At 39.9% G+C, this 18,866-nt stretch overlaps 1 protein-coding gene across 1 annotated transcript; it reads right to left on the bottom strand.

Annotated features, from left to right (window-relative positions):
* Positions 1–533: 533 nt before the first annotated feature.
* Positions 534–7,576, bottom strand: LOC148562873 (uncharacterized). The gene is made up of 2 exons (XM_088491871.1): positions 6,231–7,576; positions 534–660 (listed from the first exon to the last, which is right to left on the bottom strand). Exons 1-2 carry the CDS (start codon positions 7,354–7,356, stop codon positions 635–637), a joined length of 1,152 nt encoding a protein of 383 aa, XP_088347997.1. The 5' UTR covers positions 7,357–7,576; the 3' UTR covers positions 534–634.
* Between the last annotated feature and the right edge of the window lie 11,290 nt (positions 7,577–18,866).

Raw genomic sequence — 18,866 nt, 5'->3', positions numbered from 1 at the left:
TCCTCTTACAATTTGAAATTATCGCTCATAGGAAAGATCGGTTTGGCTATCCATCGAATCAAAGAACAAGTTGGAATTCATTAGTGGAACCATTCCAAAACCTAAAAAAATTGACTCAACCTATGAAGCTTGGGATGTAACACCCTACCACACAAAGCTTTACGCTTAAGTCGTAAAACATAGGTGATGTGGTATTACGACCTTTAAAATAAAATAAGTACATATAATAGCAGAAGAGTTATAATATGCTAGGAGCCTTGAAGGATAGGGGAAATAAAAATCGCGAGATAAAAGCGCAACGCTCAAGGAACGAGTTAACTTGCATGCTAAGAAAACTGTAACTGTCAAACATAAGATAACAGGAGTAGGAATAGAGTGCCAAAGATACAAAATAACAAGCTCCTAACTCAGCCTGCGAAGTCAAGACTGGCCGGAGAATATTTACACATATATACATACATATCCAAAACCCAAAAGTACATACACACAATCCTGCCTCTCCATAAATCTCTAAGAGGATCAAAAAGGACAAGTTATGCGGAGAGAAAGCTAAGTACATATATATACATCACTGTACAACAAAACTATACAACAACACTATCCAGTAACCCCTCCGCTTTAAGAGTCCAGACGCCTAACGAGATGGCTCCCGACCTGCATCTGAAAATCAACAACATAGTATGGAATGAGAACCGGAGGTTCTCAGTATGGTAAAGGTGCCACACACATAATATATAAGGTCCTGGGAATGCCAGAGGCAATCCTAGAACGCCGACACTCAGAGTGTAGAGCTTAAAGTATTAAACAGAAGCCATAAAAGGTGGTTTCCTAAAAATATTTAATTATAACTTAACTTAACCTTAAATATAAGTCCTATGCTGCCATTCCTCCATACCTCCAACTCCATCATGCATTTTCATAGACAAATAGACAGATAAAGGCAAACACAAGAAGGTTACAACTACTGCAGGTAACAAATACACATTTAGCATGGCAAATACAGGTAGGCACACCCAATTAGAGCACAAGCAAGAAATTCAAGTAATATGCATATGATGCATGCCTGTCCTATGGCTGATGAGGCTCATCTGTCGGTTATCCAGCCAACCCGACAAGTCTGAATTGTCCTTAGACTGTCCCCCGACGTGCATCCCCAAGAGTCTATGCATAGATTTTTCTCAAATAATCAATATTGCTCAATGGGGGTAACATTCCCGGGAATTTATATAGTGCCCGGTCACACTTACGTCGTAGGGTCAACAGAGTATCGAGTTTTCAACCTGGTACACATGGTGGCAAGCCACGGCACTTAATCCAGGGAATCTCGTATCTCAGATTATTCAAATTCATAAGCCATATAAATAATTCAATTATAATTCCTCAACATCCACATCATTCTCAATTGCATCTCATTCATCATCATACATTAAACATATTCAATCCTTATCCTTCATTATCACACCTCCCATTCCGTCCATCAATAGTTTCAATTCAAAACATAATTCATTCTTTTCTAAGAATCAAACTTCAAACTTAAAACATACTCACTTTCTTAATAACTCAAAATCAAACCATATAACATTTAAATCTAAATCTCTTTTAAATAATCATCTAAACAAAATCTCTAATTTTTTATAAAATTTTGGCAGCATCTCCTCTAAAACTCGGACTTTGCCACCCTTTTCGGGTCCAAACCTGCTTTCTTTTCAATTCAACATACCCTTCCTCATCATCATAACAATCACCACAATAAATCTGCTTCAAATCAACAATTAAACTCATACAATATTCAAATCCAACAACCAAAATTCAACTAAGAATCATAGTTCACAAATCCTAGGCTTTTAACACAAATACCTCAAATCAATAATTCACCAAATCGTTAGTTAATAACTAATTATCCAATAAACTTCAACCAAATATATATATATTCATCGACAAATTACTAAACATTAAGCATACACCTGCATTCCAACTTATCCTATGGTCATCTAGCCTAAGTTTTCACAGAACATTATATATTAAATGCAAGAAACCTAAACCATACCTTGGCCGATTTCCACGTAACGACCAAAGCTATTTATTCGAAACCAAGACAACCCCTCAAAACTCAACTAATCCGCTTCCTCCAAGTTCCAGTATTCACAATTTCAAGCTCCAATTATTTATTTTCAACCTAATACACATTCATAATACATATATACCCAATTTAATACTCAAAGCTCAAATTTAATGAAAATAAAATAGAATTATCGTATCCTCACCTTACCCAAGCTTCACATAAGCAAGAGTGAACGTTTCTCTCAAGCTAATTGGATCCTAAAACATCAGAAATCAAAGAAATTCAATATTCCCACTTAAAATTCGAAAATTGGGGGAAGATGAAGCTGAGAGTGAAATAGCAAGTTACCTATGAAATTGTTCCGGTAGAAATGTAGAGCTCGACGCGGTGAACGCGTGGCCGCAAACGGTGCGGCGATCGGAGCTCGAACGGAGGAGTTACGGGATTTGGAAAGTAACGTGAGGGTTACGGGATTTTTTTCTCGTTCTTCCCTCCCCTGGAAGCTGAAAGCTTCGTTTCTGTTGGAATGAAGGGGATGAAGGGCTTGGGTTCACTTAAAAGGGCTGGTCCGGTTGAACCGGCAGCCCGGTTTGGGTCCGGTTCAACCGATTCGGTCCTTTCGGTCCAATCTTGGACCGTTTTTTTTCAAAATTAGTGTCAAAATTCTCGTTTCGATGAGCTCTACCCTATTTTGATATAATATTTACATTTCTAATCCTCCTTATTAAAAACTAATTTATTAACTAATTTAACCGGGGTTTACATCCTACCCACCTAATAAAGAATTTTGCCCTCAAAATTCAAATCTAGTTACTTGAAAAGAGATGTGGATAGTCTTTTCGCATATCTGATTCGAGTTCCCAAGTATGTTCCTCAATACCAGCTCGACTCCAAGCTACTTTTACCAATGATACTTCCTTTCCGCGTAATCGTTTAATATTAGTATCATCAATTCTCACTGGAATTACTGGAAGTGTTAGATCTTCTCTCACTTGGATTGGTTCTGGTTCTAGAACATGACTTGCATCAGGAGTATACTTCCGAAGCTGTGATACATGAAATACATCGTGCAAATTCGAAAGGTACGGCGGTAAGGCAATTCTATAAGCCACTGGTCCAATTCTCTTCAAAATCTCAAACGGTCCAATATAACGAGGATTCAGTTTCTTGGTCTTAATAGCTCTTCCCACTCCAGTGGTTGGTGTAACTTTCAGAAAGACATGTTCTCCTTCTTCGAATTCCAAAGGCTTTCGCCTCTGATCAGCATAGCTCTTCTGGCGGCTCTGGGCTATAAGCATTCGACTACGAATCTTCTTTATCTGTTCAGTCGTTTCGGCTATCATCTCAGGCCCTAATAAACTCTTTTCTCCAGTCTCATACCAACACAACGGAGACTGACATTTCCTGCCATACAGAGCCTCATATGGAGCCATTCCGATGCTCGCATGATAGCTATTATTATAAGCAAACTCTACTAATGGCATATACCAGTCCCAGCTTACCGGCTGATCCAAAACACAAGCCCTTAGCATATCCTCCAAGGTCTGAATAGTTCTTTCTGACTGACCATCTGTCTGAGGGTGATACGCAGTACTCAAGCTTAACTGAGTCCCAAATGCACGCTGAAAAGCTCCCCAGAACCTTGATGTAAAACGGGGATCTCTATCAGATATAATAGTAGAGGGCACACCATGTAATCTGACAATCTCTTTGATATACATTCGAGCCAATTCCTCCATTGTGCAACTTATTCGGATAGGAAGAAAGTGAGCTGATTTCGTCAATCGATCTACAACCACCCAAATAGCGTCATAACCTGATCGGGTTCTAGGCAACCCTATCACAAAATCCATTGCGATACTCTCCCATTTCCATTGTGGAATCTCTAAAGGCTGAAGGGTCCCTGATGGTCTCTGATGCTCAATCTTAACCTTCTGACACGTTAAACATTTAGATACATGCAATGCCACATCATTCTTCATACCTGGCCACCAGAACATCGCTTTCAGATCCTGATACATTTTAGTGCTCCCTGGGTGAATTGAAAACCCGCTCTTGTGTGCTTCCTTCAAGATACTTTGTCGTAGGTCTCCAACATCAGGCACAATAATCCGGTTCTTGAACCTCCATAAACCATCCTGACCTTCTGACATTCTCCACTGTTTTCCCTGTTCAACTGCTGGTAATACCTTATGTAACGCTTCACTATCTTGATGAGCCTTCAGAAGTTCTGATTTAAAATCACTTGAAATCTGTAACTGACTCAAACCCAAAATTCCAGATTCTTCTCTAACTCCCAAATTCAAACCTTGAAATGCCTTCAGTAACTCTTCCTCCCGTAGCATCATCCAAGCTGCATATAAAGACTTCCGACTCAAAGCGTCCGCCACAACGTTCGCTTTTCCTGGATGATAATTCAATTCAAAATCATAATCTTTCAGAAGCTCCATCCACCTCCTCTGACGCATATTCAACTCTTTCTGCTCAAAAAGATACTTCAAACTCTTATGGTCTGAGAAAACATGAAACTTAACGCCATAGAGGTAGTGCCTCCAAATCTTTAAAGCAAACACAACAGCAGCAAGTTCTAAATCATGTGTCGGGTAGTTCATCTCATGCGGCCTTAACTGCCGTGAGGCGTATGCTACAACATTCTAGTGCTGCATCAAAACACACCCCAACCCTTTCAGAGATGCATCACAATACACTTCAAACGATTCACTTGGTTCAGGTAATACCAATACAGGTGCAGTAGTCAACCTGTGCTTCAATGCCTGGAAACTCTCTTCACATTCCGGAGTCTAGATAAAAGGTGTATCCTTCCTAGTCAACTTAGTTAAAGGTAAGGCGAGCTGTGAAAATCCCTTAATGAATCTGCGATAATACCCCGCCAAACCTAAGAAACTCCTGATCTCTGTCACTGAAGTTGGTCGCTCCCAATTCATCACTGCTTCCACCTTAGCAGGATCCACAGCTATCCCCTGCTTACTCACCACGTGGCCGAGAAACTTCACTTCACTCTTCCAGAACTCACATTTAGATAGCTTAGCATATAACTTCCTGTCTCTCAGAATTTGCAGCACAGTTCGCAAATGATCAGCATGTTCCTCTTCAGTCTTAGAATAAACAAGAATGTCATCAATGAAGACAATAACAAACTTGTCCAGATACGGTCGAAAAATCCTGTTCATATAATCCATAAATACTGCCGGGGCATTAGTTAACCCGAAAGACACCACTGTATACTCATAATGACCATAACGGGTTCTGAAAGCAGTTTTCGGAATATCCTCGTCTCTAACCCTTATCTGATGATATCCGGATCGCAGGTCAATCTTAGAAAACACACTGGCACCCTGTAGCTGATCCATTAGATCATCGATTCTAGGCAACGGATATTTATTCTTCACAGTGATCTTATTCAATTGCCGATAATCGACACACAGCCGCATACTCCCATCCTTCTTCTTTACCAGTAACACTGGCGCTCCCCACGGAGAAACACTTGGTCGGATAAAATGCTTACCCAACAGATCTTCCAGCTGAGCTTTCAGTTCAGCCATTTCTAAAGGCGACATCCTATAAGGAGTAATTGAAATTGGACCGGATCCAGGTACCAACTCAATTGCAAATTCAACCTCTCGGTTAGGTAGGAATTCATTAATATCATCCGGAAACACATCTGGAAATTCACATACAACCGGAATTTGCTCTAAACTCTGATCATCACCTGATACTCCTGCAGTTAATAACATAATACCCTGACATTCGGTTCCAGAACAATTTACTATCATAGAGTTCAAATAGTAACTATTCACCACAACCGGTGCTTCTGACCCTTCTGGCATAAACTGTACTGACTTCTCAGAACAATCAAGCAAAACATGATTCTTGGATAACCAATCCAATCCCAAAATGAGATCAAGACCAGTCATAGGCAAACAAATCAAATCATGCACAAATTCACGCTGTTGTACTCGAAAGGGAACTTGTGGACATTCTATCCTAGTCACCATAGCTTCATGAGTAGCATTATATACTTTCAAATCATAACCTAAGACCACCATTCTCAATCTTAATTCATGGGCCTTTTCAGATGCAATAAATGAATGACTTGCTCCTGAATCAAATAAAGCATTTAAGATTTTACCAGCCATTTCACAATTACCTCTAATAAGTGTCTCAGATCCCTCAGCACCAATGGTAGAAGTAGTGTATACTCTCCCCGGCTGTTGCACCCTACCAGTCTCATACTTCTTCTTCTCAGGGCAATTACTGGCTATATGCCCGGGCTGTCCACAGGAATAGCACACTCCAAGTCCTAATCTACACGGAACTCCAGGATGATATTTTCCACACTTCTGACAATTCAGATCCTGCTGTGGCTGCTTCCCAAACCTTTTTCCTTGATTAGCAGTAATATTCGGCCTTCTATAATTACCCTGACCCTGAGTCTGCTGCGGAACAAAGCCTCCACGCTTGAAATTCCTACCTCTCGGAGCAAAGTTCCTCCCTGAAGGCCTCTGAAAAGGCATCCTCAAACTCCCTTTCTCTGCTGCCGCCTTCCTCACACAATCCTCAGCCACCCTACTTTTATTCACCAATTCAGAAAACACCCTGATCTCCATTGGGGCAACGAAGCTCAGAATATCGCTCCGAAGACCTCCCTCATATTTAATACACTTCCATTCAGCAAAATCTTCAGGTGCACCTTGACAGATACGAGAAAAGCGACATAACTCCTCAAATTTACTGGTATACTCAGCAACAGTCATTTGTCCCTGCTTTAACTGCATTAATTCAAGTTCCTTGGCATTTCTAGCTGAATTAGGAAAGTATTTCTTATAGAACTCTGTCCGGAAAACCTCCCAAGGAATCGCAGCACCATCAGGCTGCAGGATACGTCGTGTTCCCTGCCACCAATACTGAGCTTCACCTTGCAACTGATAAGTCCCAAATTCAACCCATTGCTCTTCAGGAACCTGTTGTGCCTGTAACGCCCTTTCCATAGCCTGAATCCAATTATCTGCATCAGTGGGATTTGAGGTTCCCCTAAAAGTCGGAGGGCGAACTTTCAGAAATGTAGCAAGTGTCATAGGACCGTCCTCATCATTATTGTTCCCATGATTACCCTGATTTATCTGATTACCCAGTGCCTCAGCTGTTGCCTGCATAGCTGCAGCCATATTTCCCAAGGCAGCCATAAAGTCTACTGGATCAGTCCCTGTGGGTACAGGAGTAACGGTGCCTGTCCTACCTCTACCTCGCCCGCGACCGCGTCCGCGAGTCGACATCTGGTCCCTATACACACCAAACAAGTGATATTAAGTTGATCAGTCTCAATATCGCAGGTCTAATGCTTTAAGTTCCAAATGCATGCTCACAAACGTTTATGCCATATATATCAATCAGATATCCTAATAGCACATACACACATATACAGAGAATGCACAGAAGCACAATCAGTCCGTCTTTCAGGCTCTATAGGAACGAACTGCTCTGATACCATAATGTAACACCCTACCACACAAAGCTTTACGCTTAAGTCGTAAAACATAGGTGATGTGGTATTACGACCTTTAAAATAAAATAAGTACATATAATAGCAGAAGAGTTATAATATGCTAGGAGCCTTGAAGGATAGGGGAAATAAAAATCGCGAGATAAAAGCGCAACGCTCAAGGAACGAGTTAACTTGCATGCTAAGAAAACTGTAACTGTCAAACATAAGATAACAGGAGTAGGAATAGAGTGCCAAAGATACAAAATAACAAGCTCCTAACTCAGCCTGCGAAGTCAAGACTGGCCGGAGAATATTTACACATATATACATACATATCCAAAACCCAAAAGTACATACACACAATCCTGCCTCTCCATAAATCTCTAAGAGGATCAAAAAGGACAAGTTATGCGGAGAGAAAGCTAAGTACATATATATACATCACTGTACAACAAAACTATACAACAACACTATCCAGTAACCCCTCCGCTTTAAGAGTCCAGACGCCTAACGAGATGGCTCCCGACCTGCATCTGAAAATCAACAACATAGTATGGAATGAGAACCGGAGGTTCTCAGTATGGTAAAGGTGCCACACACATAATATATAAGGTCCTGGGAATGCCAGAGGCAATCCTAGAACGCCGACACTCAGAGTGTAGAGCTTAAAGTATTAAACAGAAGCCATAAAAGGTGGTTTCCTAAAAATATTTAATTATAACTTAACTTAACCTTAAATATAAGTCCTATGCTGCCATTCCTCCATACCTCCAACTCCATCATGCATTTTCATAGACAAATAGACAGATAAAGGCAAACACAAGAAGGTTACAACTACTGCAGGTAACAAATACACATTTAGCATGGCAAATACAGGTAGGCACACCCAATTAGAGCACAAGCAAGAAATTCAAGTAATATGCATATGATGCATGCCTGTCCTATGGCTGATGAGGCTCATCTGTCGGTTATCCAGCCAACCCGACAAGTCTGAATTGTCCTTAGACTGTCCCCCGACGTGCATCCCCAAGAGTCTATGCATAGATTTTTCTCAAATAATCAATATTGCTCAATGGGGGTAACATTCCCGGGAATTTATATAGTGCCCGGTCACACTTACGTCGTAGGGTCAACAGAGTATCGAGTTTTCAACCTGGTACACATGGTGGCAAGCCACGGCACTTAATCCAGGGAATCTCGTATCTCAGATTATTCAAATTCATAAGCCATATAAATAATTCAATTATAATTCCTCAACATCCACATCATTCTCAATTGCATCTCATTCATCATCATACATTAAACATATTCAATCCTTATCCTTCATTATCACACCTCCCATTCTGTCCATCAATAGTTTCAATTCAAAACATAATTCATTCTTTTCTAAGAATCAAACTTCAAACTTAAAACATACTCACTTTCTTAATAACTCAAAATCAAACCATATAACATTTAAATCTAAATCTCTTTTAAATAATCATCTAAACAAAATCTCTAATTTTTTATAAAATTTCGGCAGCATCTCCTCTAAAACTCGGACTTTGCCACCCTTTTCGGGTCCAAACCTGCTTTCTTTTCAATTCAACATACCCTTCCTCATCATCATAACAATCACCACAATAAATCTGCTTCAAATCAACAATTAAACTCATACAATATTCAAATCCAACAACCAAAATTCAACTAAGAATCATAGTTCACAAATCCTAGGCTTTTAACACAAATACCTCAAATCAATAATTCACCAAATCGTTAGTTAATAACTAATTATCCAATAAACTTCAACCAAATATATATATATTCATCGACAAATTACTAAACATTAAGCATACACCTGCATTCCAACTTATCCTATGGTCATCTAGCCTAAGTTTTCACAGAACATTATATATTAAATGCAAGAAACCTAAACCATACCTTGGCCGATTTCCACGTAACGACCAAAGCTATTTATTCGAAACCAAGACAACCCCTCAAAACTCAACTAATCCGCTTCCTCCAAGTTCCAGTATTCACAATTTCAAGCTCCAATTATTTATTTTCAACCTAATACACATTCATAATACATATATACCCAATTTAATACTCAAAGCTCAAATTTAATGAAAATAAAATAGAATTATCGTATCCTCACCTTACCCAAGCTTCACATAAGCAAGAGTGAACGTTTCTCTCAAGCTAATTGGATCCTAAAACATCAGAAATCAAAGAAATTCAATATTCCCACTTAAAATTCGAAAATTGGGGGAAGATGAAGCTGAGAGTGAAATAGCAAGTTACCTATGAAATTGTTCCAGTAGAAATGTAGAGCTCGACGCGGTGAACGCGTGGCCGCAAACGGTGCGGCGATCGGAGCTCGAACGGAGGAGTTACGGGATTTGGAAAGTAACGTGAGGGTTACGGGATTTTTTTCTCGTTCTTCCCTCCCCTGGAAGCTGAAAGCTTCGTTTCTGTTGGAATGAAGGGGATGAAGGGCTTGGGTTCACTTAAAAGGGCTGGTCCGGTTGAACCGGCAGCCCGGTTTGGGTCCGGTTCAACCGATTCGGTCCTTTCGGTCCAATCTTGGACCGTTTTTTTTCAAAATTAGTGTCAAAATTCTCGTTTCGATGAGCTCTACCCTATTTTGATATAATATTTACATTTCTAATCCTCCTTATTAAAAACTAATTTATTAACTAATTTAACCGGGGTTTACATGGGATAGATGCAACACCTTTGTACTATTATGGTTGCATTATTTCCTAAGCATGGAGATTCTTTAGAATGTTCTTTGGTGTAACGTGGCCTCAAAGCTCTGGAATGATCTCAAGCACAGATTCTATGAAAGTGATTTGTTTTGGATAGCTGATCTTCAAGAGGAGATGTTTGTGATGAGATCTATCCATCACTGCATATTTCACTAAACTTAAGGAAATTTGGGAAGAATTTGATGAGTTCAAACCAATCTCAGCCTATACCTGTGGAGCATCATGCTCATGTGGACTGAAGATCATAAGAGAATATAGAGACCAAGAATATGCTGTTAAAATTTTGAGAGAGTTAAATGAGCAGTACTCAATAGTAAAATCACATATTATGTTGATGGTACCATGGCCCAGTGTGAATTCTATCTACTCTTTACTTTTGCAACAATAAAGACAATTAACTAACTCATATCAAAGTGAAGAAAGGGTGCTGGTTAATGCTGTCAATGTTGGAGGAATTGGTAATGAAAACAATAGAGGGTTTGGTATGACCTTCAATGCAAATTCTAGTATCACAAATCAAGGTGGAGAGGCAGACGTGGCCGAGGCCAAGGCAGAATTAGTGGTGGAAGAGGACTGATGAGACGTTGTTCTCACGCGGGAAGGTTTGATACACCATAAATACCTGCTACCATAAGCATGGAATTCCTCCTCATTTGCAAAAGAAATTTGGAGTAAAAAATGTGAACAATATGATTGTTGTTGAGAAAATATGTGAAAATAGTAACATATACCTGATGTGTGTTCAACTCAAGAGGAAAATAGTAAGAGCCTAGATAACTTGTTTTCCAGAGATAAAAAACAAGCCTTGATTTCTCTATTCCAACAACATAAATGTGATACTATTCATGGTTCTTTTCAAACACAAGCCATAAACACAGTGATAACTCCTTCAGCAGGTATACACCATATTTTATCAATTTTCACATTCCTTTACAGTTTACACACACGACTAGATAATTGATACTGGTGCCACTGCACATGTTACTTTTTTTTCTTCATACTTTTCACTCTCATCACACAATAGATCCTGTATTAATCAAATGTCCAAATGAAACTGAGACCACAACAACAATTAGTGAAACTATAATTTTAACACGTGATTTTTACCTTACAAATGTGTTATATGTGCCTTCTTTCAATTTTAATCTTATACCTGTGTCTGAAGTAACTAATTTTTTACCTTGCCGATTCTTATTTAACAATACATACTATGAGATAAAGGACAATTTTTTCTTGAAGATGATTAGTCATACTAGACAAAGAAGTGGCTTGTATATCTTCAATACAGATACAACTTATGTCAACTTAGAAGTAAAGAATAGAGAACTAGTCAAAACCTTAGTTAGTGTTGCTGTTGTCACAGACACTATAAATCATGAAACTTTGGCATTGTAGGTTAGGACATGTCTCAATTGATAGGTTACAAGAAATGAAAAAGAGTTATCCTTTTATTGTATATCCATGAAAACACGAGCCTTGTGAACCATGTCATTATGTAAAACAAAGAAGATTGTCTTTTCATTTGAGTCAAACAAAATCTGTCAATTTATTTTATTCCGTGCATATGGATATTTGGAGACCTATTTCTATCCCATCTTTTACTAACCATAAGTATTTTTTAACAATAGTAGAAGAAAAAAGCAGGTTCACTTGGCTATTTTTTATGAAAAATAAAAGTAAAACTCCTTCTTTTATCCAACAATTTGTGCAACTAATTAAAACCCAATTTTAAACAAAAATAAAAAAATATCAGGACTGATAATGGAGCTGAATTTATCATGAGTTTCTTTTATGGGAAAAAAAATAATTCATTAGACTTCATGTGTTGAGACCCTCAACAAAATGGAGTTGTAGAATAAAAACATCAATATATTTTGAATATTGCTAGAGCTCTCATTTTTAATGCCTATTTTCCTAAAATTTTTTGGAGATATGCTGCAACACATGTTGTACATAGTCTCAATAGAGTGTCTAGTTCATCTATTAATAATAAAAATCCTTATTAGATTTTTTTAGTAAAATGCTAAATATTCAACACTTCAAAATTTTTAGATGTGTTACATTTGCTTCAACTTTAGTTACAAATAGAAAGAAATGGGATAAAAGAGAAAGAAAATATATTTTGTTGCCTTTAAAGCAGGAACAAAATGATATCTTTTAATGGACATTAATAATAAACAATTTTTCATATCTAGAAATGTAATTTTTTTATGAAAATTCCTTTCCATATAAGAATAATCAAGTTTCTCATCAATTTGAATATGTTTCCAATTCTAATCAAGACACTAAGATTACATTTCATAATCATGATCCTATAGATGTCTTTGATAGCAGCACATTACCTTCCCATATACCTTAGATTTACTTCCTGTTCAATATACATTACCGAACACTCTTTCAAATAAAATTTATGTTCAACCACAGTCAACCTTACCCATTCTTTGAGTTTACCAGCAGCACCAGCATCACATACTATCCCATCATATGATGAAAACTAATCTAATCCCCAAACCACTGATATTAATCTGCTTCCTTCACTAAGAAGATTCCATAGAGAAAGACACAAGCTGAAATACCTTGATGATTATGAATGTATGCAAACTACTGTCTCTGATAGCATCGTCCAATCATCAATCACAAAACGGTATCCTATTTTCAATTACTTGAGTTACAATTTTCTATCACAATCACATAAAACCCTTTCCATTACAATTTTCAATAATGGTGGATTTTTGGTGGGGCGGGACAGGACGGGTCGACGGGCTAGCCCGTTTGCCACCACTAACCTGCCGCTTCACCTTTGATTCCTTGCCTGCTTCATGAGAGTCACGATTCCATTATTAAGGGACATGGGGGTTACCAAAACACACTTGCTCGCTTGACTGCCCAATTTTTTTGGAAACATATGGCTAAATACATTAAAGAATATGCCAACGCTTCCTCTATTTGTCAGCAGGCAAAGTATAGTACTCAACCCTCAGCTGGACTATTAGAGCCATTGCCAATCCCAACCCATATTTGGCATGACATATCGATGAATTTTATTACAGGTCTCCCTTTATCTCACAGCTGCTCTGTTATCTTGGTGGTTGTTGATAGGTCGTCTAAATTTGTGCACCTTATTCCTTTCTTCGGATTTTACTATCCCAAAAGTGGCTAAAACTTTTGTGCGAGAGGTAGTATTCACGATTTTTTCCATTCCATTGTTTTGGATCAAGGCAAAATTTTCACGAGCAAAATTTGGGAACAGTGTTGTGGAAATCAAAGAATTATGCTGGCCAGGAGTTCAGCATACCATCCAGAGTCTAACGGACTAACATGGGGTCCTTAATCGCTTCTTGGAAATGTACGTTGTTACACGCAGGAGAATCCAAAAGACTGGTTTAAGTTGCTACTATGGGCCAAGTAGAGTTATAACACTTCATACCACTCTGCTATTAGCATGTCCTGTTTAAGACGGTTTTCGACTGAGACCCTCCAATCCTTCTCAAGTACAAACCCAGGTCTATTGACACACCGGCTGCAGGAATAACTGCTATAGCACGATGCAGTGTTGGAATCTCTCAAAAAGAATTTAGAGAAGGCATAGTTGTGAATGAAAATTCAGAAATATCGAAAGCAAAAGGAGTTCGAGTTCAATGTGGGTGATTTTAAGGCGTACCGACAAAACTACTTTACTCTGGGGCCTTGCAAAGAATAAAAAATTATCTATGAGATATTTCAGACCGTTTAAAATCATGGCATGCATTGAAAAAGTGGCCTATATGTTGGAATTGCCCACCACAGTCAGGATCCATCCTATTTTTCCCATTTCTTTACTTAAGAAATGTCCTGACAATCCAAATTCTTCTACCATTTTCATCCCACTTTTATTAGATGATCAAGGGTACAAACTCCAAACCCCTTTGATATTGGGGCACCGAATGGTCAAGCGACTTGATAGTAGCAATCCATGACAGCCGAAGAAGCTACCTGGGAGCCATATAAAGATTCAAGCTACAATACCCTTCCTTCGACCTTGAGGACAATATCATTTTCAATAGAGAAAGTAATGATATAGAAAAGGCAAAACTGTTAGAAAAGGGCCATAGTTGGGAGAGACACACAACCGCAAGGAGCCAGTAATTAGTGGAGAAGAGTAACAAATAGTAAGAGAGGGGAAAAGAGGATGGTATTGTGCAATGTGAGTCTTTTACTGTGTTATCTTCTTCAATTCCTCTGTGTGTACTCTCTATACTCTGACTGAACTAATACCTATTTGTGCAGGTGATCGAAGATCCTTGATTCTCATACTTTTTTTTCTTCTTCTTATGGTTGATATACATCCATCTTTTTATTTGAATCCATTTTCAATTTATTCCCCAAATCAGCGGTAACACCTATCATAATTCTACCTAAAAAAAATTCTAATTTATACTCATAAACTAATACAATAAATAAAATTAAAAATATCTAATTTTCATCAACATATAACTAAAATTATTACAATAATTAATTCATTAATTATCCAAATACTAAATCTCATTTTCACTATAAATAACATTATTTAAAAATACTAAATTATAATTAACTTCTAACAATAACTATTAAAATTTAAAAATATCTAAAATATAAATCTAATTTTCATTATTATACTAAATAACATTCAATATACCTAAACAAAAGATGTTGGGATTTTTTATTTAAATAAATGTGATATTTACTGAAATAAATAATTATAAAAATTATTACGGAGATAAGTTCTCCAGTCTTATCTTTGTTTACACTAAACGAAATATGTTTAAAATTAAAGCATTTATAATATAAACGATATACATTAAGACAAATTTCGAATTGCTATAGATGGATGTGCAACCCTTGACATTCTCCACATACATTTCATATCTTCTTCTCCTTCATTTTTCTTCCAAAAAATTGGTAAAAATGTCCAGTAGTGGCGGATATGTGGTTGTCTGTGTGTACCCCAATTGTCGCATAAGAAATAGCGATAATGAGGTGATATTTGAGTGTGAGAATCCATTACTATTGCGCACTCAGCGTAAGTTCATTATCTGAGTTGAAGAGTTTGATATTGAGCAACCTAGGTGGTATAGGGAGAAGAGAGATCGGAAGGGTGGGGGTATAGGTTGCTAGCACCATTGGGTAATGGAGTTTTTTGTTTCGACTGTTTCGCCTCCAAGGCGACGAGCATGTGCGACTCATGTTTGACATCCATGGGAGAATCATGACAGAACAAGCGATGGAGTTTTCTGCCGAGGTTGGTGATGTTGGTGGTGGTGGTGGTTCTATACAATCGACCGTTGTGCAGGATGACCTACCTCTCGCACCACTACTGATTCATGTTGCAATTCCAGTGGAAGAAATGGAGTTGGGTGATGAAGACTCCGACAAAGAGTACGTTGCGAATAGAAACGATAAAGATTTCTCTGAAGATGATGAGGAGGAGGAGTTTGTACCAGAGATGCCGGCCAAGACAGTGGTGCGCTATGTTTTGCCTCCCCCCTACCCGATTCCATGGCTATCCATTGTACCAAGTCATTATCATACATTGGATTTCGACGCCATGCATGAAAAATCTTCGTTTTCCAACACTGAGGAAGAGGATTACAACCTAGACGGTGGGTAGAGTTTCAGGTCGGCCACAGATTCAAATGCAGAGATGCAGTAATGTAGGGTGTGAAGAACTACAGTATTTGCAGAAGTACTGAGTACCGAGTGGTCGAATCGGACCTATTAAAGTACCATGTGCATTGCCGTCAAGCTACAAATGGATGTCCCTGGAGGCTCCGTCTTTCCCTCCGACAGAACCTCGGATACTGATGAGTTCAAGTTTAATTGTGGAATAATTACTCATTTATGATTGCTATATATTGAGTAGTTTCCAACCATGACTGTTTTATTTTGTTAGGGAAGTTCGGAAGGTTGGTGGAGTGCATACTTGTTTAGCACCCACGATGTCCCAAGACCATCGACAGTTGGACAGTAGCCTCATCTGCAAGATCATCCTGCCGTTGATACAGTCCAACCCATCCATCAGCATCCTTGCCCTGCAAGGTGCAGTTCGACAGAACCATCACTTTAAACCTTCCTATAGAAAGGTCTGAATGGCAAAGCAAAAGGCAATTGCGCAGATATACAGGGACTGGGAGGAGTCATACAACAAGGTGTCGAAGCTGCTGTAGGCATTGCAAAGTTGTTGTCCCGAAACTATTTGTGAGCTCAGGGTCGTAGCTTATTACAATGGGAACTGTCTGGTCTGTGACTGTAGTATGTGCAGTTTTACCCCTATCCCGTATGATGAGCCAGCACCCGGAGATATTGTGGCATCCAGGCTGAAGTATGCACGGAAGCTGAGGGGTGATGAAACTGTCCGATACTCTGCTCCCTGCCAGTCCAGAACTGATCTGCGAGGCATTGCATTGACTTCTGATCAGCGGTATGAAGCTGAAATGCATCCTCAAAGAATATCTCCTCGACCATCTGCTCCTCCTGATAGCTGCTGGACGGCCCGACATCATGCCAGCCAGGTGGTGAGGTGTCCTAGATGGCCCGATGCTGCAGACCTCCTGAACCAGATGGATCACGAGGTGCGGGAGGTGGAGGAGGTAGAGGCGGTGGAGGTGGCGGGGGTGAATCATCGCCGCTTGCTGGGATGTCTCCATGATCTTTATGTCTATCGAACTCGGCCTCCTCCTCCGACTCCACATTCAACTGGACTCGACAAGGCCTGAACCTCTCCCCCTAACCCTTGTGCCTGGTGGGCGCTCTCTGGCACCCTTCTCCCTCCTAGCAGGCCGTCGTGTGTCCTCCCTGACCTCCCTGTCATGCCGATGTCAATTAGGGACGTCCTGGAGAAGGTGAAGAACGTCCCTTGGCTGGCTGGCAGTAGGCTGGACATCATCAGGTAAATCGGCTAGCCTCGGATCATCGAGTACGTCCTGGCCTGATAGGTGCCTAACCCGCCAAGCGCCACGGTACAAATCCCAATACTACCGAGCCAGCCTGTAGTCAAAACATAGCTGAATGTTGATCCTGTGGCCCTCTACAAAGCGTGCCTTCCAGCCGTCATACCACTCCTCAAGCCTGTCAGGCCACTACACATCATCGCCCCGTCCTGTGGATGTCAGGAACCTGTCGACGTTCACCGGATCACCCGGCACCGGCTGCTCTCCATTGAACTGGCGCTTCACCCAGTCAACCTGGTGAAACTCGATGATGTTGAAGCATACGAGAGGGACGAAGAACATCCATGTTCCCCACTCTGGCTCCTCGACAAACCATGGCGGGCAGAGAGCTTGCAGAGCAGGGTCATCGTACGGCGTCTAGAAAAACTGAAACAACAATTTTGGAATAAATAAATATTTCATATCCCAAAAAGTAAATAATGTTTCAAACCACAAATTTCAGTAAATACAAACATTTATTTAACTTGTTTAAGCAAAATATCCTATACAAAGGACTGAATTAAAAATTAGGTTTTCAATCGTAATGCTAACCTTGTCCCGACATAACTGGTCTATCGCTAGACGCCATCGGATAACCCTCGCCTCATGCTGGTCTCTGCTCTGCTGCATCAATCCTATCAACCTGAAGCCTGTTACAAGAATAACACGCTTTCAATTTATAGAATGTCATAATGAGTTACAAATTCAATACATAGCAAGACATAAATAATTGTTACCTCGCAGCCATAGGATACATGAAAATCCCTCAGTCAGGTTGATACCATTGGAAAAATCTTTGGTATATCTAGGACATCAACAGCGGAGTGTAGCTGGCAATGTTTGTGGTGCCTTGGTGTGCTGTAGAGCACAGCGAATGGTATATCCATGCTAGCACCGCCGAGCTCCAAGACAGCCCACGGCACCGCTCGAAGTCCTGAAGCAGTGGTTGCCACCGCAGATGGACCAAGTTATTCAACTTGTCCATCATCATGTACCCCTGATCAGTAGCAAGATGTAACACCTTGTATACTGTCGGAGTGTCTCTGGGTCGTCCGTCTGTGACATATCACGGACATGGTCTCGCAGCCATCTAAGCTTCAGCGAGAACGACTCCTTCCTCTGCGCCCCCTGCTGTAGAACCACCAGAGGCCTGGCACCGAGCAGTCGCTCCACCAACTCCCATGTCTCCATGTCGTACCACCTGTAGAAATCACGGAAGCACCCCCAACTGGCTCTCCATGTGCGCGTAGCACAAGGTGGTATGCCACTTCCTGCAGGGTGATAGTGGCCTCACCCTATGGCAGATGGACATATGGGTCTCCAGACGTCATCGCTCCACGAATGCCGTGATCAGGGAGTTGTCGAATATGAAATCTCTGAGAGGTAGCATGTCGCCGAATCCAGCCTCCCTCAGATATGGGACGATGGCGTCGGGTGGTGGAAGCGTGTGACTCACTCGCCAGGGTAGAAGTAAGCGAGGCCTCTGACAAAAAAAATATTTAACAATTATTAAAAAGTAAAAATTTGTATAGGTCCATCAACATATCAAATTGGCTTAACTATTGTATACAGTTGCTTAACAGAATTTTACACGTATGTACTAACTG

The sequence above is a fragment of the Arachis ipaensis genome, chromosome B6 (assembly GCF_059453495.1).
Source record: "Arachis ipaensis isolate K30076 ecotype BB chromosome B6, ASM5945349v1, whole genome shotgun sequence".
Classification (NCBI taxonomy): domain Eukaryota; kingdom Viridiplantae; phylum Streptophyta; class Magnoliopsida; order Fabales; family Fabaceae; genus Arachis; species Arachis ipaensis.
This window is presented reverse-complemented; position numbering and strand designations above follow the sequence as displayed.

Bases quoted from the DNA above. Each gene is read 5' to 3' on its own strand.
- LOC148562873 (XM_088491871.1), bottom strand. From the start codon at position 7,356: ATGTCGACTCGCGGACGCGGTCGCGGGCGAGGTAGAGGTAGGACAGGC. The intron at 661-6,230 runs GTAATTGTGAAA...GTTGATTTTCAG, and splicing joins ATCTGAGACACTTATTAGAG to ATGCAGGTCGGGAGCCATCT.